At 41.4% G+C, this 22,446-nt stretch overlaps 1 protein-coding gene across 2 annotated transcripts in view; it reads right to left on the reverse strand.

Moving 5' to 3' along the window:
- The window catches only part of AKT1 (AKT serine/threonine kinase 1), a 73,605-nt gene that overhangs the window by 11,232 nt on the left and 39,927 nt on the right, over nt 1–22,446 (reverse strand). The window contains exons 3-10 of one of the 2 annotated variants that reach the window (XM_009280892.1): nt 19,572–19,683; nt 16,462–16,609; nt 13,969–14,100; nt 13,736–13,801; nt 12,000–12,068; nt 11,152–11,277; nt 9,705–9,833; nt 5,235–5,449 (exon numbers count right to left, since the gene is read on the reverse strand). In XM_009280892.1, coding sequence (XP_009279167.1) covers nt 5,235–5,449; nt 9,705–9,833; nt 11,152–11,277; nt 12,000–12,068; nt 13,736–13,801; nt 13,969–14,100; nt 16,462–16,609; nt 19,572–19,683 — 997 coding nt within the window. Of the gene's footprint in view, nt 1–5,234; nt 5,450–9,704; nt 9,834–11,151; nt 11,278–11,999; nt 12,069–13,735; nt 13,802–13,968; nt 14,101–16,461; nt 16,610–19,571; nt 19,684–22,446 lie in introns of those variants that run through there. The other variant, XM_009280893.1, reaches the window with a different exon arrangement.

Here is a 22,446-nt window from a genome sequence, read left to right on the forward strand (position 1 = left end):
ACATGGCTCTTCAAAGGTGTACCATAACTTTTATATATATATATATATATAAAAATACAGTGTATAAACACACAGTCAACAGTGAAAGTAGTATTATCACAGGCCAGAAGACTGCAATTAGTGCTTCACGGGAAAAATACTGTTTCTCTACTTGTCCATGTAAAAGTAAACAGTGCTCAGCACGCAGGTGCATTCCCAGCTCTTTAAGAAGAAACCCACAAACTTCTAGTTTTATGTTAAAAAGTTTCTACAGTAAGGACAGCCAGGCTCCAACACAGGAAAGCGGGCAGCAACTGCCTTCACTCTGCTCTGTCAAATAATCCCATTCATGAGCTTGTGCTTCACCGTATTAGGAGCCACAATACAGATTCTGATTGTGGGCGAATCCTCATCTGAAGAGACTGTCATACTTTGAGGTGACAGATTTCTGTTGTTTACAGATTTGCACGTGCACCATCCTCATCTCAGAAGACGGCCACAGTTTTAGGCACCATTTCTGTTGCCGTTCTGTCTTCACATGATTTCTCTGACTCCCCCCCGCCCCCAAACCTGGTTCTACAACAATGCAAATATAGCCACCGGGCTCAAGAAAATCAGCTCAGCAAAAGCTACTGGTGTTCACCAGCTCAGAGCACACAGATGCGTATTTCTCCTTCTCTGATACAGTCAGGATGGAGACTAGTAAATTCTTCTACTACGGCCCGCACCTTTGTAGGTCTCTAACAGCCACAGGGAAGGATTTAGGAACTGCACCTACATTGCCTTCCTGTGACCGGCACCAGCAGCACGGAGAAGCTCTGGCTGGCTTTGGGAACAGCATGATTTGATGACTCCAGATTTGGAAAGAAAAAGCCATATTCTTCCCAAAGCCCTGTACACACAGTCTTTGGGGGCTTTCCTGCTCAGAGATTAAGACTTTTGGAAAGCCTAATGCACCTCCCAGCTCAGTGCCGAGCTTTACTTCCCCACTTCTTCATTAACCACATGCATGCAACACAAACGTAGTGGATCCAGTAACACTGGAAAAGCTCCCACCCCCCAACATTAGTAACCACAAAGGAGTCGTGTTTGAAGATGCTGAAGCTTGGGAAGTCTCTAAACCACTGATTTCTAGAAAGCTGGGAAAAAAAACTCTTTAAATTTGCCTTTCATGTTTTCCTCAGCTTCAATTTAGATTTCTTATGGGTTAACTGTTTGAGTTTGTCCAAACTCGTTCTGAATAGCTTTGGACTGAACCAGTTTAGACTAAAATTATCATACACAACAGCTAAATCTCAGTCTACCTCAAAGAACCTGGTGAAACATGTATGAAGACTTGATGAGCACTCGTGCATTTCAAGTGATACCCAGGACACAGTTGTTGTCTGGAGGTAGAAACACTTCTGTACTCAAGACACACACATTTCAGAAAAAACACAAGACACTTGTCATGCGTGGTTTCAAAACTCTGGATGCCCACAAGGCATGAAGTCTGCAGCCTAAGAGGACCAGCTATTCAAGGTTACCTCCTCCTGCCTGCCACCAGCTAGCTGGGACCACCTCTAGGCCACTGCAGTCCCCATGACTGTCACCTCTACCTTTCAACTCCAGCAGCGGCTGCACGGGCTGCAGACCTAGCTGTGTCTAAGAGCAAGTTTGCTCCAGCCATCTACCCTTCCCTTCCCTTAGCAGAGCACCACAAACAGAGGACACAGACATACACCTTAACTACAAATCGCCTCCTTTCACTCCAGGAAAAAACCAAGGAGTTTGGTTTTCATGCAGGTAAAGGCTTGATTGACCCTGATCTTCCTGAGCATCTGCAGCCAAAGTTGTACTCTGGATGTGGAAGGAACCACAATCACTATAAAGAATGAAGTGCCAGATCTCTGTGTGGCTGCAAGGACTGATCACCAGTTCCCAGCAACCAGCTTCAGCGCTCCAAAGCCACAACTACAACTCTGTGAAGTCACTAAATCTTTTAACAGGCGTTTGTGAAATGCTGCATCTTCTTCCTCTCATTCTGCCTGAATGGCAAGGTCCAACAGCACCAAAGAAGACAGAAGTAGATGAAGCAGATTGTGACAAACCTCATCTGAAAGGGGCTGAACAACTCTGACAGGGAGCACTAAGGCATGTAGTGAAAACACATGATCAAAATTCAGAGGAAACCATCCTGAAGTTCTCCCAAGTTTAAAACCTGCCAAAATTCAGAGCTTGTGAGACACTCTGCTGATTACAGATCCACCCACCCATCTAAACTCAGCCCGTTTACATGGAGCGCTCTGATCCATGCCCACTTTCACAGGGTGCAGTCTCCACAGCCAGAGAAAGAATAATAAAAGTTAAAAACTTTGCTGTTTTATGTGTGAAAAAAAAATGCTCTGATTATCTCCTTCCACTTGATACATGTCACAAAGCAGCAAAGGAGAATTTCAAGTCACATTAAAAGGAAACATTTACAGAATAGATTTTTTCCTTCTTAGGAAAATTAGGGCTCACATTACAAGATTAATAAACTTATATCAATCCCAAAAGAAGCTTCAAAATTCCTTTTCTCTTACGAAACGGATTTTATATGACCAAATTTAGAAAACAGCCATGATTAAAAGCAGAATGCAATTTATTGTTCTTCACATTTTCCCATATGCCTGTAAGTTTGAAACTGAAATGGTATTACTGAACGCAGAGTGCTAAGACTGCTTCTATATATCCAGCTCAGGTACAACAGGTAATTTTTAAGATTTAATTCACTGGCACAGGTCACAATTCCCTAGCTCCTTGATATTTAACTTAAAATATCCTCGTCACTGAGCTTCATTATATCAACCTTTTTTGTTGTTGGGGGTTTTTTTGAGGATTTTACGGGAAGGGACAACATCTCCCAGTTTCATTTTTCTCATGGTTTTGGCTGTCTCCTCCGTCTCACTCTGAAGTTCATCAGGAGTTACTAAATGCTGCCAATTCTAATGTTTTTTGCCACAGACAACATTACCATGACACCAACTTCTGTCCACCACTGGGCTTTGTGGAAGACGGGATTTCTGTTGAATTAAATAGTGGTTCCCCAAAGCATCATCAACGGGCTAATGTCAACCAGACTATCACATGTTATTTAACTTTTCACTGAATTTATTTTCGTAGTTATCTGGCTGTTTTTCTTCAATATGGCTCCATGAACTCAGTATGAGTCAACTACCAAGTATCCCAGGCACCCACGCCAGCACACAGACCACACAGTAAAAAGAAAATAAAACTACAAGGCCAGAACTCAGGACTTCTACCCCTACTGCTTCCAGCTCAGCTCTCTGTACTGCCCAAACCACCACCAAGCGCAGTGGATTTGCAGAATCACAACTTCAGTTAATAAGTTGGGTGAAGGGTGACTGGTGAGAAACTAGTATTTAAGAATGGTCCATGATCAAAAAGCTTGGGAAGCACCAGTGTAATTAGCAAGCTGTGGGCATGTGTGCAGGCTTGTCTAGTCTATAGTTATTTCTATCAGCAGCATGAAAATCATCTGTCCAACAGATCAGAGCATCATTGGTTCCAAGCCTGCAGAAGATACATGTGAAGAAGTGGCTATTTGTATAAAATGAGCATATTGTGGAGTAATTATTGGCATTGGGAAAACCTTGTAATTAGAAACAAGTAGGCGTTCTTTGTTTGTAAACAAATTGCATTTTGGTTCATCAGAGATGCTCCTTTAAGAACAAATTACAGCAGATGCTGCTTATGTTTCCAGTGATTGAAAGGCCCCACCTGAATAAGCTACAAAAGGGTCACAATTGTATTTAACCCAGCCCTTTCCTGGACAGGAATCCTGTTGGCAGGGGCTGCAACCATGCTCACAGAGCACAGTGCCTGGGGGCGCTGCTAATCAACTACAGAACCTTCTCCTGGAGGTCCCCTTGCAGGCACCAGGTTCAGGAGGGGTGTGCAGCTGTTGTCACCTAGTACAGGGCTGGCCATGTTCCTGACTACAACTGTTCCCGGTTCCCCATGTCACCGCTAAGTTGAATCCTCCGATAGTACAAATTGTGGATTTGCATTACAAGACCTCTCAACAGGATTTTCCATCAAAAATAGTGATGGAAATAGCCTACGGTGATGACAAAAATCCTTGCTGCAAGTATCCATGTACTGGCAAAAACCATTTTCCTGCTATGTGCATGCACACACACAGACTAAAGAAACACCAGAAAGCAAACCGGAATACTCTGCTTGCACCTCACATGAAAGATTTCCTATTTGGGGCCTGTTTATGGTGGAAGGTTCATGACGGGAGATCAGGGGCAGAGTCACAATATTATTAGCTTTAAAAACGTCTGGGTTGACAAGATGGCAGGTTTTTAAACTGATGTTTATCTTTGTGTGAAGGTCAACATCCTTTTTGGCTCTTGTTCTATTTTCTGTTCGTTAGACATTAAGGGCTTGGGTTTTTTGTTTTGTTTTTTCTGCTTTTAAATCAAGGGTTACTTTTTAAATAACACAGCATGGCAAAAAAAACCAAAAGGAGGAAATAGGAAAAGTAGATTAAGTGTGGTATAAACTCCACCACAAACATGGTACAAACACCACCACCTACTGTCCAAAGCAGGATGCTAAATCTCCGGCACAGATTTAACTGAAAATTCAGAAAACGGACAGCAGCCTGAACTGGGACAGAAGGTTGAAAGCATTCAGTGTAGAGCAGCTTATAACCCATTGGATTCATTACAACCGAAGGCAGGGTTAACTTGCTTTGTCCCAGGCTATAGTTTTGTGTTAATGGCAGCCATTGTATTCTGAAGTTCAGCCTTCTGATCACCAAAGCTGCTTCATGTCGCGATTTGCAGTGATAGCTCATGCCAAAAGTTAAAACAAAAATGAGTAGGTCCACTTGCTGCATCTTGGTGGGTGATCATCTTGAATGGATTAGAAACAAAACTACAATTTCATCTTAAATACCTTCCTCAACTTTAAATAAACAAAAACAACTGGCATGCATGCATTCAGTAGCCCTTTGTGCAGTACCATTTTCAATTGTTTTTCAGTTATGGCAATATGGGCCTTTCAGACAGCGGCACAGGAACAGTCACTTTAAAGTCACTTGTCTTCTTGAAGATAGTTCCCTTTCATAGACATGCCTCTGCATAGCACAACTATTAACTTCTTTGTGAAGCCTTTAACAGAATTTTTTTCCTTTTTTTTTTCTTTTGGTATTTCTGAGGGCACGAGTGCATAAAAGTGCAACTATTAAGCAACAGTCTCACCTTTGCTTAGGATCTTTCTTCAGTAAACCTGACAAGAGAGATTTTGCTTCAGGTGACAAAGTGCGCGGAAATCTAATCTCCTCCATTAGGATGAGTTCAAAGAGCTTTTCATGGTCCTGATTGTAGAAGGGGAGCCGGCCACACATCATTTCATACATCACGACTCCTAAACCCCACCAGTCCACTGCACGACCATAGTCATTATCTTCCAGCACCTGCAGAAATGTAAGGAAGAGGCTTTAGAAGACATTCCCAAACCAGGCATGAACACAAAACTCAAGGCAAAATTTACCCCAGCAAGTTCATCTTTTCACATGTCACAGCTGTATCTACTAGTGGAGTATTTGCAGAAGATCCATTTGAATAGAACTGGCATTCACGTTCATCGCGCTAGGTGAGCAGGAGGGGGGAAAGGAGGCAGCGGGTACGTTATGGCAGCTTCCTTTTCTTCCTCCCACCCTCCCTCCCATACAGTCATGATAAGCACAACCTTCGAAAGCCCAAAGGCTGAGAAATGTTCTCATGTTACAGAGCCAGCTGTTAAATTCTCACTTACTCATCACAAACTGTTCCAAATGGGATCCAATTTTTTAGAAAAACCCCAAACCACCAAGGAGCCAGTATGGGGAGAAGAGAGAAGGCCGTCAACCTGTTACTTCACAAGCGACAAGCCAAACATCCCTATCATCTTCATATCAACCTGCACCGCCCAAAGGGTGGCTCTGCACATCCTGAAAGACCACCCGCAAATACTAAATGACTAATCTACATTAAACACTAAGAGCCAGAACGCCACTCCTAACATTTGACTGGCTGTAAGGCCGTAAAATGGCAGCCAAATTGTTTGGAAATGTTTTCCCTCCAAAGGCACTTGCTCACTAGCTCTAACACTCCTGCCTCTGCTTAGAAGGCTGCAAACCCAGGAATTGTCAGTGGGGTGGACTTCTGCCAGGTCTCACGGCGGAAGGAGTTCAGCACAGTTCATTTTTCCCTTCCCCTGGGCACTTCTACCTAACAAAGCCCCGGCTGGTGCAGGGACTCGGGACCCCAGCAGTGCCCTCCATCTCTCCTGCTTGCTCCGGAGAAGCCCTGTCATGGCGCATTTCTGATCTTCCGCACTGAAGGTTGCTGAAGGGAGTGGGGAGTGTTTTGTGGCTTGTGGAGTGGATGTTACGAGGTCTTCTCTAGACTTTGTGTCTCCTACGCAGTTGTCTGTAGCTGACACTAACAGTCTCATGTTCCAGACCCTGTCCTCAGATTTTAGTTGTCATCTTTACTCTTTCCACAGGTCTGCACTGAACTGCTTACTCTTGCTAAAAGCACAAACCACGACCGCACCACCATCGTGGTTTGTTGTCGCATGGTGCCTGTGTGAGCTTTACGTTGCTACAATTCAGAATACTTTTACACTCAAAATTAAAAGGGTGAAAGAGCCAAACAAAGTCGACGCAAGTCTAACAAAAGCAGGATCCAAACCTCTTACAAACCTTGATAAAGGTTTTGCACACAAAAAAGAAGCATCGAGACACTCCATGTAACAAATGTATGCACTCTGCCTCTCTTTATTCACTAATTATTCCCCTTAATTCTCTGAATGAGGGAAAGGGCCCGCAGTAAAAATCAAAAGGCTGCCAGGTATTAGATTACCCCACATTGGTCTATTTACAGCATCCCTTGCCATATGATTCACACCAAACGACAGCTGGCTCTGCAGCTGCCCTGTATATGTATACGGCCGACACAGCTGCCGGCCGGACAGGATTCCAGGAGCCGGCCCCGTCCTTCCCGAGGCATCACGGCCCTTCAGCTCACAGGAGATATTGTGTGACAACGCAGTTCCCGCTCTCTGAGTCACCCTGTTCAATAAGCGCTTCCTGTTCGTACTCCTTTACACTTGGGTTACCTAAAATAAAACAGTCATGGGGCCTCCGATTTTTGTTTTTTAAACTGCTGCAAGAGATGCAGTAGGAGAGGACTGAAAGAAAAACAAAACCAAAGGCCTTTGTTGTGTATATAATAAATGCTACAGGTGCTTTCAAAACGCAGCAAATACTTCAAATGTTACGTTAGTAAGCGTATTAATACTCTGTATTATAATCTAGATTACTAACTACAACTCTTTCCTTCATCTCCATTAATTCTAAACAGAATATAAAATGCTTATTTCTTCAAAGTTCTTTACCACAACGAGCATACGCTCATATTGGCGATTGCACAAAACAGAGCAATGGTGTGAGTATCAAAAATACACCATAACAAAAAAGGTATTGCACGCATCCATGATTTATTGCAACACGCAGGATAGCTGGGGAACAGTAAAGTAACAAGGTCATTTCACTTAAATTAAAGGATCATCATTTCCTAACAAGCAGCTCTAGACTGTCGTGAGATGGAATTTGAAAGAGAAGGCGAAACAGCTGTAAACATCACAGCAATCGATGCATCTGACACATCAAAGTTGACATGGTTCAGTCACTGTCATCCATGCACCGGATTCCAGTATGAACCTAAAAACAACGATGCAACAACTGTACAAACACGCCGCTATGCCGGATTCAAGTTACAAATGCAGACAAGAAGATTGAGACCCCTGCTTTTAAGGATGTATGACCTTAAATACACAGAATATCACTCGCGCACAATTTCCAGATTTTTTGCATGCTACTGACCAGATGACAAAAGCCTCCAGAATTTAACACTCCAACTCACAGATAGGATTTGCAAGTAAGGGAGAGAGCTGGGTTAATCAAAAGGATTTGTCCTTCAGGGTTTTGGATGAGCCAATTCATCATAAATTTTAAAAAGAAAAATAATAGCAAATAATATAACAGAAAGAACAACATAACGCCTGCACAGGGAATCCCCACATTCAAAGTTAGGAAAAAACAAAACCGAAACAATAAATATTTTTAGTCTCCTCATAAAATCCTTGATGAGAAACTGAAGTTCAGCAATTGATTTTAAGAGGGAAGCTAAAATAAAAGCCGTATTTATGAATAATAAACACTCTGTCAAGCTGCTAATTACTCCCTGCATCAGTAAATCTCAAATTGTTGTGCATGGACCCCAATTTAGATTCACTGAAGACTTCTGGTGATCCATGGAGAGCTGGCAGCTATCATGAGACTGGCTCCACCTCCTTGCTGCAAGCTACTTTGACAGGTGCCCACGTTCTTCATTATTACGAAGACACTGGAGGCCCCTGAAAGCAGCTGGGAGTTAAAAAAAAAACAAAACAAACAAAAACCAAGAGTATGCTGCCATGGCTATGCTAGCAGAGAGCACAAAAGCGCTGATCAGCAAAGACATCAGCTCTCAGTAGAAATATTCCTCCTCCACTTTGGTTCTCCATACTTTGTACTTCTGCATACTTCAACTCAAGAAAGGTTTGCAATGCCCAAGTCTCCCACCTCAGAGAAAGGCTACATCCTGGCTGTGCCAACAATATATAATCTGCCGGCAGCCCAAGCCTTGCTTCTGCCTGTGCTCCAAGCTGGATGGAAGCCTTAACACCATGGGTAGCAAAGCTCCCACTGCAAGGCAGCGAGCCCTTCTGTGAAGCACACCGCGTTAGCTCAGGCTTGGTGCCCTACTAATACAGCGAGTCTGCTTCCAGACAGCTCAGAGCGTGGGCAGAGAAAACTAGCATCTGCCTGCAAAATACCATGTATACATATATCCTCTATCACGCAATTTCACTTTTGATCTGCCTGTAGCTAAGTCACGGCTATACCACCACCTGTGTTGCACAACTCTCAGAAGGAGTATTTCCAGGATGAAAGTTGCAAGCACACATTTGCGTTTTAAACTTTAAAAAAAAAAAATTAGTACAAAAAAAATCCCTAAAACATACAGTTTGGGGACTGAGATCCCCTGCTTGGATTTACTTCCTCTGAAACCGAAAAGTTCAAATTAACATTGAGAAACATCTTGTGCTCTTACAGTCACAAAACAGTCGGCACTTTTAATGCATACCATGCTAAATATTGCAGAAAAAGCTTGGTCTGTCCTGTTTCTGAACACATGTTGCCTTATACTGTCTTCAAAGAGTAAAAGAAATGGACAATGCTTTTACTTCTTAAGCAAAGTCCTGTTGATAGCTTTCAAATACGCCAACGCACAGCAAACAAATTGCAAAACAGTCACCAATCCATCAAGTAGTATTTGCAGTGATTTAAAAGGGTTCTTTTTAAATTAGATTTCTGACACACGAAGCCAGCACTGTTCCAGTAAAATGTAAATATTCCCCAAAGTGGAAGGAAGATACTACCCTCCCCCAAAATTATGACATTTCGTTATGCTAAAGATATGTCCCGGAACATCATGAATAAAAGATTCTCAGTATGTGCTGTTATATAACAGTAGTTACTGTATGAACACATTATGGCACAGGAATTATTCTGTATCGGTACTGCTATCACGGATGGCATTTAAGAAGATAATTTAGTACAACAGCAGACATAAACATACCTCTGGTGCAAGATACTCTGGAGTGCCACAGAAAGTCTTCATCGTTGCTCCATCCTTGATGCCTTCTTTACATAGTCCAAAGTCTGTTATTTTTATGTGTCCATCTTTATCCAGCATAAGATTTTCCAGCTGAGAAGAAAATCCAAATGAAAGACATTATTACGTATAACATTCACTGACTTGCTCAGGAGCAGTGCAAGACATGAATTTCTGCAGATCAGTTTTCAACCTCCTTCTCACTGGGGTCAGAACCATAGTAGCTGCCAAAGCACGCATGATGTAAATACACATTTATGTCGCTTTCCTTAGTTCTTTAGGGAATGTTAGGTAACTAATTTGCAGACTTTGGGTAACCGATCATATATACAGAAAGAACGCAGAATGCAGACATTGTATTTATGCTTCTACAATATTATTACCAACAGAACGCCAGTTCTTTTAAAAATATATTAAGTATTCCCCCTCACACAACTTCATCCCTGCTTTTACTCCAAGTGATTTTATGAAATATTCTGTACCAGTAAAGGAGAGCAAATGAAACAAAAATCAAATGCAAGGCCACTTCCAAAGAGACCCTTTACATGCGAATCACTTTATACGTTTACTCAGCACGTGGTATTCATTCTAGCCTGTGCCACTAATTTTTGAGAAAGCCATCCAGATTTCAGGACAGAGTTTCCACTGTGTATGAAATAAAGTGCACTTTCAAAGGAATCATGGTGATATGGGAGACAAAATCCCAGCAGGAATCCCAAAACAACTTTGACATAGCCTGAAAACATTACATAGCATGCTTCATTTTAGACTGCTCCTAAATGAACTACCAGTATCGCCTCATCCTCTCCTGAAAACACTTCTCAGGAGAAAAAAAAAAAAAAAAAAAAAAGCTATTGTTGCAATTTTCCTCAAGAATTTTGCAAGTTTGTTTGCCCTGAGATTTCTTGTTTGGTCGGGGTTTTTTTTCCCCTTCTCTGCTCACCAAACAAATAAGCAACTTCAAGCTTATCCAATTTTCTAACTGCAAGCAGGTACTATGAAGATAGTCCTGCGCAGCTCATTGCAAGGAAGCACAACATCCACACAGCATGAATTTGCATCTATCTGATAAAACCTGGGATAAACAGCCCAGGATTATGTTCCACCACGCAGAAGAGCCAGCAACGTTTCTCTTAGAACATAAGCAGGCAAGTGAAAATGCAACCCAAGTAGCTCAGTACCCCTTCATATTCTCTGAAACGCTGCCAGGGTCCTGATAAATGCATTATACAACCTCTTAGACTATAAAAGTGTTTAGACATCCTGTAAAGTCAAGTCCAACAGCTGTAGTAACTGTTATGTTAAAGTTCAGGCAGGAAAGGCTTTCTTATAGTTCAGGCTCATTTGCTTTTGTGACTAACAAACGAAAAGCTCAAAACCAAAAAGCCTATGAAATTATTTTTCTACGCACCTTCAAATCTCTATAAACCACATTCTTCTCTGAATGCAGGTAATCCAGTGCTGAAACAATCTCAGCTCCATAAAACCGAGCCCGGTCTTCAGAAAAGACACGCTCTCTTGACAGATGGAAAAACAACTACAAGAACAAAAATTTGTTACCTTTAGATTGCACATGTTTCTGAGTTATGTCTCGCACTTCGCAGGCCATCCTGCTTGGAATGCGGTATTACCAAAGAGAAAACCCCTTCCCATCCTCACCCAGTTGTGTTCCCAAAGGTGTTAAAAAGCATCACAAATTAAATGACTAGACAATTACATCTCACATTCACAGATGCACACTGATAACCCGTTTGTGTGCTGCACATTCTTGTATGTACAGAAAATTATAAAAAAACATTGACTGAACTACAATTACATATTAAAACTACAGCTTAATGCACGATTTAGAGATATGTTAATATTCCAACTTTTCCTTCTTGACTGTCTAACAGTAGTTTGCTGTTTCTAGTTCGCCCTCCAAAGTAACACGTGCTCACAATATTCATTAAAAAGAGTTAAAAGTTGTCTGAAGAGCAACTAGAAAGCAACCTTGCCTTCTTGAATTACTAAATGTCAGATTACAACACGCTGCTGTCATGTAAAATATGAACCTACACCCAAAACCTCTATTCTCTAAAATTGAGTTAAGAAAATTAAGTCTTAATTCTTAATATTAGTTAAACCTGCAAACAGCTCTGTTTAACTGGGACAACTTGCATTAATTATAATTGCAAACATGGACCTTAGCTAAATGTCAAGCAGAATTAGTAGTAGTACAGGAAAATCCTAAAGTATTAAACATTATTACATTTCCCTTACCTCCCCTCCATTAGCATACTCCATAACAAAACACAAGCGATCGTGTGTCTGAAAGGAATACTTTAAAGCCTGAAACAGATTTAAACCAAAACTTAGAAGACAGATCACACTGACAGTTATAAAAGCATTTTAAATTCAGAAACACAGACGTGAAACTTTCTATTTTAGTGGACTTTTTGTCCCTGGATCTTACATAATACTTACACTTTCCTGTTGCAGCTGAGGACTGATCCACCGCCAACTTATTTCATTAAATAAATTTAATAAAACATTACAACAATCCCTTGCAGAAGCTATCGGTAACGCCTATAATGCTGTGAAACAAAGTCCTGGCCCATTAACAGTGATACAAAACGTACCGATAGTGGCTCTGAAGTTTCCTCCCCAGGCCACAAGCTCCCACAGTTTCATCTCACAGACAAGAGGCCACAACCAAACCCCAGAGCACAAGGTTTTACCGCACTGGCTACAAGCCCTCTTATATGAAACACATATATATTTACACACACCAGCCCCCCGGTCTCTGCCCTGCTGCCTGCAACTGCTCCCTGTTGACAGCCTGCCAGAGGATTGAGCAATGCTGTCAATATCAATTTGTGAGCAATTCACAAAAACAGACCGGACGGAGGGTGTAATGAAGCATCACAAGGTGCCTTTGTATAGTCCTGTCACGTGTATTCCTGTGGCAAGGGTAACATCAACTTGTTTGCCACAGTCTTAAGTTTCTTGGTCATAACCCAGTTTTGTAGCTGACTTCTCAAGACAGCCCTTGTTTTAGATATTTGGGTTTATGAAAGCATTAAGAAGAAAATACCACATATGATATCATCGTCTTCATTACCAGGGGTGGCATTTTTAAACCAGTCATATTTTTGCAGAGAGAGGGAGGATCGGATTTTAGACATGTCAACATTTACTGGTTATACCCAATACAGCCAATATTTACTTCCAGAGGCCACACTTAAAAGTCTAAATTCCAGTTAAGCCCTTCTGTACCTGGACAAAAGAAACAACCGGGATCCTACACAGGTCTCTTAGAGGGCTTAAGCAGTTGGAAACAATTCAGACCCGACTTGTAATAAATACTAGAAACAAAATCTTGAGGCAGAACTTAGGTATCTGAACTTAACCCAGAGAGACTGCTGGCATTGGAGGTCTAAACAGAGTATGATTTGATTTTACAGCTAAGCCAATCCAAAAGGAAAGCAGCAGATAAAGCATGGTCCTGCTCTTCCCTGTCCCATCCCACATGCTCCCACCACTATCCTTTGGCTGGCATTACCAGTGCTCTGATTCCATAGAGAGCTGCTTCTGGGAGCTTAAAACAACAACAAAGGCAGGCAAAATTAAAGGGTTTTTCCCCCACCATATCTTCCCGAACTTGTTTGTCACAAGATCAGGGTCACCCTGATCTCTGCTACAAAGAGGAGACCAAGCATTTGGAAGACAAGGAAAGCAGATACTTCTCTCAGAGATAGCAAGCCATTAAATGGGTGAGCCATAAAGTCAAACCACACCCTGAAACAGTCTTCAAGAGGTACTGAGGACCTGCTCTGCAAGAATCAGAAGACTTAAAAAAGCATTTTAATTTATGCTTCCCAAAAATGGAAGGGTCCAGAAGTACACAGCCACTCTGAAAACACAGATCTCAGATGTATTATATAAATAACAAAAAATAAGGAACGTCTTTGTTGTCATGATGTGAAGTTACACTCAGCAGAGGGAGAAATGCTTACTGTTAAGAACGGATGCCGCGAGTTCTGTAAAACACGGTTTTCTGTCAGCGTGTGTGCTACTTCATCCTGAAACACAAGCAGAAGGAAATCAGCAAAGTGATTCCCCAGATCAGGGGTCCATTTCAAACACTAAAAAGAGCTATTATTTACAAGTACTCAGAGAATCCTTGGTATGACTTTCCCGAAGGCTGTATCAAGGGTGAACCACATTCCCAAGTTTCCCATCTACTCACCTTTGCTACAATAACTTCCTTCTTCAGAATTTTCATAGCATAATACCGTCCGGTTGCTTTTTCTTTAACTAAAATGACCTTTCCAAAAGTGCCTTTTCCCAGTAGTTTAAGGTATTCAAACTCATTCATGGTCTGTTAATGATACAGATAAACAAGAACTGAATTACATGAACTAACAACAAGTATATCATTCTCAGACTACAATTTCTCATTCACGTGAGAATACATTGCATAGGTTGCATATGCGGGTTTTTTAACCCTTTTGCTTAATAGAACTCAGGAGCAGAAATGATTCTTCCATAAGAAATGAATACTAGTGCACTCCCAAAGATAATCAGTCAAACTTTTTAGGGAAAACCATAAGCTTTCAATTAACAGAACACCCTTTCACATGACTCAATACTCAACTGTGCAAATACCACTTGACATATTATTATTAATCCATAGACATTTTGACCACTTTGTCAGTGCAGGCATTTGCTAGAAGGTACATGTTGCTCTGATTCCAGGGACTAAACCCATACCTTTTTTCTGATGTTCCCCACCTCTCTGGGGGACCAGCTTTCTTCTGCTTCACTGAACAGCACCAAAACGCACAGACAAAACGACTGCCTCACAGATTAGCCATTCGCTCTTACTTGTTTCACCATTAGGAAAAATGTTGGGGAAAATCAGAATCTGTTGCAGGCTGAGGACAGTGTCTGTACTGTTGTATCAATGACCATTGCCAACATGGCAATAGTAAGACTTATACGCCAAAGGCTACTGCAGCCTAGGTTGGGGAAAAAATTTAATAGCAAACTTCCTCCATATTCTTCCCTAGAGCTGGCTGAGAAGACTTTCTGCTAATTGTTCAATACAGTCGATGCCAGGACCCCAATAACCATTTTGACTATCTTCACTAACATGCCCAGAGTCACTTTCTCAGAAGAACATGTATATTTGACCAACGAGGTGGTTCTTGCATTTCTATGAAGAGCTGCTCAGCAAGAGCAGTATCTGTTCAGTCAAGGACACACAAGACTAATGGCAGCTACAATTCAGAGTGACATGTAAGTAGCCACCCACATCAGGCTAAAACCACTGACATGACACAAGGCTGCCACACATACTTAGTGATGTGCCCTGGTTTCGGCTGGGGTAGTTAATTTTCCTCCTAGTAGCTGGTACAGTGCTGTTTTGGATTTAGGATGAGAATAATGCTGATAACACACCGATGTTTTAGTTGTTGCTGAGCAGTGCTTACACTAGTCAAGGACTTTTCAGCTTCTCGTGCCCTGCCAGCGAGAAGCTGGGAGGGGGCACAGCCAGGACAGCTGACCCAAACTGGCCGAAGGGATATTCCATACCATGGGATGTCATGCTCAGTACATAAACTGGGGGGAGTTGGCCGGGGGGCGGTGACCGCTGCTCAGGGACTGGCTGGGCATCGGTCAGTGGTTGGTGAGCAATTGCATTGTGCATCACTTGTTTTATATATTCTTTTATCATCGTCATCATTATTTTCCCTTCCTTTTCTGTCCCATTAAACTGCCTTTATCTCAACCCACAAAGTTTACTTTTTTTTTCCGATTCTCTCCCGCATCCCACTGGGGGAGTGGGGAGCAAGCAAATGGCTGTGTGGTGTTTAGCTGCCTGCCGGGGTAAACCACAACATGACGACACTGGTGGATGGCTGTCTTTTTTCTTTAAAAACTTCATCAGTTTTCCCAAAACTGAAACAAACTTACGAAAGTAAGTGGGGATGACAATGGTGAGATAAGGACACAAAGAAGTGCCTTGGTACAATCCACAGACATAGCATTCACATGGGAGAAGATTCTATCAATTCTTTCTTACAAGAGCAGATGGGAACACTTAGGAAAACGGAAACCCAAACAGGAGACCACGAGAGTGTAGAAAGAAGCGAAGGGAGTTGAAGACAGGTACCTAAAAGGGCTCCAAGGGACAAAGATCTCCTCTGGCACATACTCCTTTCATGGAAGGCCACTGCTGAGCCAGCCCTGTGCATTCAAACAAAGCTGTGCCTGATGCAAAATCCTGAGCTCTAGGAACACTATGGATGGACACTGCAGTGGCTGTCTGGGGGTTAGCCTAAACCCTTAATCCAGAGCAATTAAATCCACTGGACCCACCCTAAGCCCTGCGAATCCACTGGAATATCTTTGCACAAACCTGCAAGGAGTTTACACAGTCACACGGTCCAGCAGGAGCTATGATTTCAGGCTCCATACCACAGGAAAATAGGCAAATCAATTACAGACCTGAACTGGCCTTGAAAGCCATACAATAAGGACATCTGAACTCAGAACTCTGGTGGACCCAGACAGGCTTTGCCTGGTACCTGCTCAGCTCAGACAATTGTGTCCTCCAGAAGCTGCATCTACAACCAACTGTGTAATTGTTATGGGAACAGATGTGTCTTGATGGCTCTCTCTTGTCTACATTCGAGAAGACCTAAAAAACATTGTTATTCCTGCTATGCTCACTTACCACTTTGTGTTTTGGCTTTGTCATAGAAACTTCCATTTCTTCAGCACCTGAATTATCACTGGGAGAGCCAGATCTAAAATCCATCATCTCTTCCTCTTGTTTCTTGAGGCTGTCTGCTACTGTTTGGATGGCTTTTGTCCATTCTTCCCTGGCAAAATATAAGCAAAGACATACGGTACATGTGACTTTAGATTACCGTCTGCCATGGCAAGGGTCACCAAGGAATACAGGGTAACTAATGCTCTCTGATGAATCAATGCAACATACACTGAATTATGTGAGTTTTCAAGCACTGTAAAAATGCATTTTTAAGAGTGCTTTTGACATATATCTTTATTAATTGTATTAGAAACAAGAGACAACTGAAGTCCTCCCAGTCTGGACATAATGTAAGGCTTTTCAGACAACAGAATTTCTAATAGGCGTTCAGTTAGCAGCTCAAGATATGACCTGGTGATACAGAGATTTACATAACAAAAACAGACTTGCCAAAACCAAAAAGCAAAATGCTCCCATGCAGCACAAAGCAATTAAACACAGCTTCTCCATTCCTATGGTGCACTGAAACACCATATATCCCACTGCTGGGGGCACTATGCCACCTCTTCGTACACATATCCCGCATTTTAATGGCAAGGGGTGTTCTAGGAGAAGGTATTAAAGCCCAGGATACTTAGGTTATTCCTCTGTTGTAAAGACAATGAAAGAAGTACAGCAATTCCTGTGTAAATTTTAGCAGAATGTCAGCAAAAGCAGTTACATTTTATCTTAGGCACAGGTCTTGGTTACGATAAATTCTCCACAGCTGTTTCAGCAATGGGTGCTCTAAAACTGAACCCTTCGACTCCTGTGGAGACCACTTCCACTCCGGCGTCCTTTGGGAAATTTCACACCTTTGGAAACTACTGAAGTGAAAGTTCTTGGCCTTCACTTCATTTCACTGCAAATTTATTGAAAATAAAGCATACAACTTGTAAGGGCTTACAGGGTTTTGGGATGGGCTTTAAGGCATACAGGGGCTGAAGACATGTTCAGTGGACTATGTGAATTTACCATATTTTACTATCTTTTATATCTGTAAGGAATGGGATGTAATGGTTTAGTTGATATTTTTTGGGCACTGGCTAAACTCTTCTCCCAAGGACACACCAGGTAAAATACTTTGCTACTACAGCAGGAACAGAAGTAGCCAATGCTGAACAACTCCATGCACAATCTGCAGTGAAGCCATGCCATCCTAATCAATGTCAAATTTTTCATTGGTTCTATGAAATTATTAAAAAAAAAAAAAAAATTCCTATCTGAACATGTGGATTTCAGTTTGTGATAGATGGGAGAGGCAGATCATTCCCCAGAGGAAGCAAAGTCCATGGGAAAAAGTACCCAACACAGGAAATAAAAACTGCACCAATTACACATAAGGTCTTTCCTGCCCTGTGCGTTTGTTTTTTTGGATTTTGTGTATGTGGATTTCAGTTTGTGATAGATGGGAGAGGCAGATCATTCCCCAGAGGAAGCAAAGTCCATGGGAAAAAGTACCCAACACAGGATTCTAATAAAAACTGCACCAATTACACATAAGGTCTTTCCTGCCCTGTGCGTTTTTTATTTTGGATTTTGTGTGAACATGCACTATCCAGCCCTGTCTGGGGCAGCAAGGTAATGCTAAACATTCTGAACGTTCTCCCTATGCTCCCAGCACAGACTACTTCATTCACCTGCACAAACACATTCCCTGATTTACTAGTCATTTTTCATATTCAGAACTAATACAAGAAGAACTTTTTCTTCTGTATTTTTATCTCTCCATCTCTCTCAAAAAAACAACGCTGATTTTTAAGACACAGAGAAAGCTAAAGGCATATCTACCTTCACATCTCTTTTAAGATTTGTTACTGACTTGGTTGAGATCTCGGCCCTCCTGAAGTGAGTATCTTTGATTTTTGGGAGACCAGAATTTCACCCTCGGCTTTTATGTCTCAAGCGTACACAACAGAGGTGACTAACACTCCGAGTCCTGAAGTGTCACAAAGCTGACTTAACTGGCTATGAGGGAACAAAACAAGACTGAAATACAATCTTCCCCCAAGTGGAAACTGTTATTCACTCCCTTTAGGGTCCCTGACCACAAAGCTACTAGAAGAAACAAGGACCAGTTTATTTTTCTTTACTTTTAATTTGATTTCACCTTCTTCTGATCATTGTAATAGAATCAAAAGCAATAAACAGGAACCTTCTTTAAATCAGTGCATGCAAAGACTATGAAAGAAAAAAGCAAAGAATATTAGGTATAATTTGCTGATCTTAAAAATAAACATGTGCCAGTACCGTATCTATGGAGGACAAGGGTTTTAAAATACCCCTTTCCCCTAGGGCACCGGTACTGGAATAATTTAAGTTCAGTTCCTGAAGAGCAAGTAAATATTTAAATACTCTGTAGTTGTAGAATAGCTGTGCTGGAAAACCATTCTCTCGGGAGGTAAGAGATCAATTCTCCAATGACGGGAGCATAGGATGCATGCTCTTAGCTTTGTTTCCTAACAGCTGAAACAGAAATCTGCACCTGCAGCAGATAACTATCACCTTTATTATCTAATTTGCATAAAACATTAGCAATTAGCAATGACAGAACTAACTTTTTTTCTTTAAAAACAAGGTGTCTAAAAAGACTTTAAAAGGTCAGTATTTTGATACAACTCAACTTTGCCTGAATCTCTATTTCACTTGTGCTCATCCTTCCAGAAACTCCCAGGTCAGAAACCCTTCATTTCACATACCACAACATTTCCAGCGAGAAATGAACCCTGAGTTTCCAGAAATAACTACCTGTGTGCTGGTACACACCTGCACCTGTCCATTTTGGATATCCAACCTACCAACATGTCATTTACAAGTACTACTCAAATTTCACTCTCTGAAACCCCCTTTAAGGTATCTTTTATACTGGAACATGCACTAAAACTGAGGCGCTCAAAAATTACTTGTCGCTTTTGAGTCTAGACGTACATCATCTGATAAATAAGAGCTTCAGCAAAGGACTCACTATTAACGCTGAACACTTGCATCTGCTTTTGCAAGTAGTTTATGTATTAAATATGAATGAAACATACCGCTCCTCTGGAGTCTCCACATGAAATGTTCTTTCAATTACTGTGGTCCACTGGAGGCATCTAATGATAAATGTGTTTGGTTTAGGTCGTTCTGTCTTCATCAGCTGGCACTCTACCACAATCAAGGAAGAAAGAGTCATGGTACATAAGCAGGTTTAAATAATCATTTGTCTTTATTCTTATCTAGCAAACTGTTGCAATTAATCAGCCACAGAAATCTCTGTAAGTACTTCTTTAGGAGACTCAAGACAATTTACTGTGTTGATGAAACCAATAAATAGCTTGGGAGATAGTCATCTAAGCAGCACCGAAATCAAATTCTGCTTAGACAGGCTCCACGTTTGGTCTGCCCAGAGAGGTAAGTAGAAATGTGATGTGATGACACAGAAGCTGTTCAGACTCAGGTCCTACACTCCAAAGGTCATCCAGAGCAGAGCACACGGACAAAGTCAGCTGATAATGCAGCAATTACATCCACTGAAACTAAAGCCAAGCCCCCACGTTCCCTCCCTTTGACTTTCCCAACATAAAACCCTGTCCTTGGCTTTCAAGGAGTTGCTAGAGAGCGTGTTTGGTCATTTCGCAGAGACCCGACGAAGATTAGACTCAGCATTTCCAGTCCTCAAACACTAGAGGGAACATCAAACTGCAGAGGCACCCCCAGAAAAAAACCCATTCAAAACGCCTTCGGGACAGCTGCCGCAGTCGGATGCTGTATGGACAAGCTGCTAACAGCTTCCATCACTGCCAACATTTAAGCACAACCTAAAAAGTCTACAGAAGTACAGCTACATGCAAAAACACCGCTTCCTTCATAAAAAAGCTCTCTCGAGAGCTGAGCATTATTTTTTTTTTTTTTTCAATCACACCTACAATTTTAAGCTTCACAGGATGTTATGAGTGTTTATCCTTCAAATTTGGGCCTGACAATGCACCCGATTAAGGGTACACTAGCTATATTAAAAGAGAGGATCTGAAAAACAAAAGAAAATCAATGAAATAACAACAGAAGCCAAACCACCACATTTTTTAGATTTATATTAATAGAAAATCTAATGCTAACTAAACAGCTCCTGTTAAAGTCAAATTAAGAAGCCAAGTGAGCGGCCAGGGGGGACAGAAAGATAATTGGGGCTTTTTTTCTTACATTAAACTCTCTTCCTTGCAGTTAATGAAACCACAAGCTTGCTATTATTTGGTCTTCAGGTTCTAAATCAACTTCCAAGTAAATAAAAAGGCACTATGAAGACAAGAAGAAATTTCTGCTTACTGCTAGAGCTATGAACATCCTCCACCACCAGCAATGTGCAAGTCGAGGACAATCCAGCCAGAGTAACAGTGCACGTTACTAAGGCTACACTGGTATCATTAGGGTAATTTTATTATTGTGAAAATTTAGAATGCTCAGTTTTAAATTCAAGCTCTTAATTAGCACCAAGATAAAATATTTACTGCCGGTGTTTTTGGACGCTGTATTTTTGGCAATATATTTCATGCCTCATTTGCCACTGGAATTATAAGCTTTTCAATGACTAACTTTGCATTTTTCATGACAAGAAAATCTAATTTTTTTTTAATAGCACACTGAGGTTATACTGCATCCTACTAAAGCACTGCAATTAGATAAGAGAAAGTTTATTAATGAGTCATGAAAAGGTTTTAGTGTGATAAACGGCACTCCTTCATTCACCGAGATTAAAGAACTTCCACACAGCGACGCAGCCGTGCTTGCAGAGTGCTGTATTTAGCCTTCCAGCTACCTCCATCCTCTTTCACAGAATGGCAGTTAAGGCCAAACACAACTGCACGAGCTGGTGCAGCCCGGTAAGCCCGGTTCTGATAAACTCAACTCAAGAGATCTCATTCCTGCTCCCGGATCGTCCACCTTAGCTTAGTTGCTCTTCTGTTTTTTGTTGTTTGTTCTGTCTCCCATTTTTGTCCGCCTAATGTGATTAGATGAAGGCTGGGGTTGTCCTCTGTGAGCCTGCACGATGCAGCCCTAAGATACTGAATTTGGCTGAAGACTCAAAGAAGAAAATCAGGCTGATTCTAACCTTGTGCAAATCCAGAGCTGTTCTCCTTTACTTATCCAAAAATGCAACATGATGAAGAAATACACTGGCAGGTTTTGCTTACTTTTTTAAAACAGCCTTTAAATTCACATTTAGTGCCTCAGATTAAGTATCCTGAAATAGCAGCACAGATATATAAACTAGCCATGAATTCTAAACTTTAACCATTTAATTTCAGCAGAATAAACCACACAAGGCATTTTCTGTCATAGAAGGGGACCAATTAAACATCACCACTTTTCCCCTAAATCAGCACTGTCCATTGATATTTGTTAAGCTTGCTGATCCAGCAATCTTTAAGGCATACAGCAAGATGAATAATAGAGATTTGTCAGTTAATAACCACTATAATTCAAGTATGTCACATAGAAGTGTTTTGTTTAGTGAACAATATGCTGTCTAATTACCCTGCTCAATCATAACAGCACATATCAAGAAATAGAGAAGGCTTTATTTTTAAATTGCTTTACCAAAGTGCTGCACCACATAGGTTTCAGAAAGTTTGACCCTACCACTTAGTTCTCCCCATATATGACAATCGCATGGATTTTATCAACGCAACGATGAAGCAGTAGGTTTTTTCTTACTTTTAAAACCAACTCTGTACTCTTTACTGTAGTTGGCAGGCTAGAGAAGCACCAAACTTGCCTTCTATAATCATGTACCGCAACACGCACCACTACAGCAGAGAACAGATACAGATGCTGTATAATATTAGGTCTGATTCATGGCATGTTTGGGGGCTCTGCTATAAAAACATTCACATTTCAAATACGGGCCGAGGGTCGCTTACCCACTTTGAA

Source organism: Aptenodytes forsteri, unplaced genomic scaffold, assembly GCF_000699145.1.
Source record: "Aptenodytes forsteri isolate BGI_AS27 unplaced genomic scaffold, ASM69914v1 Scaffold193, whole genome shotgun sequence".
Classification (NCBI taxonomy): Eukaryota; Metazoa; Chordata; class Aves; order Sphenisciformes; family Spheniscidae; genus Aptenodytes; species Aptenodytes forsteri.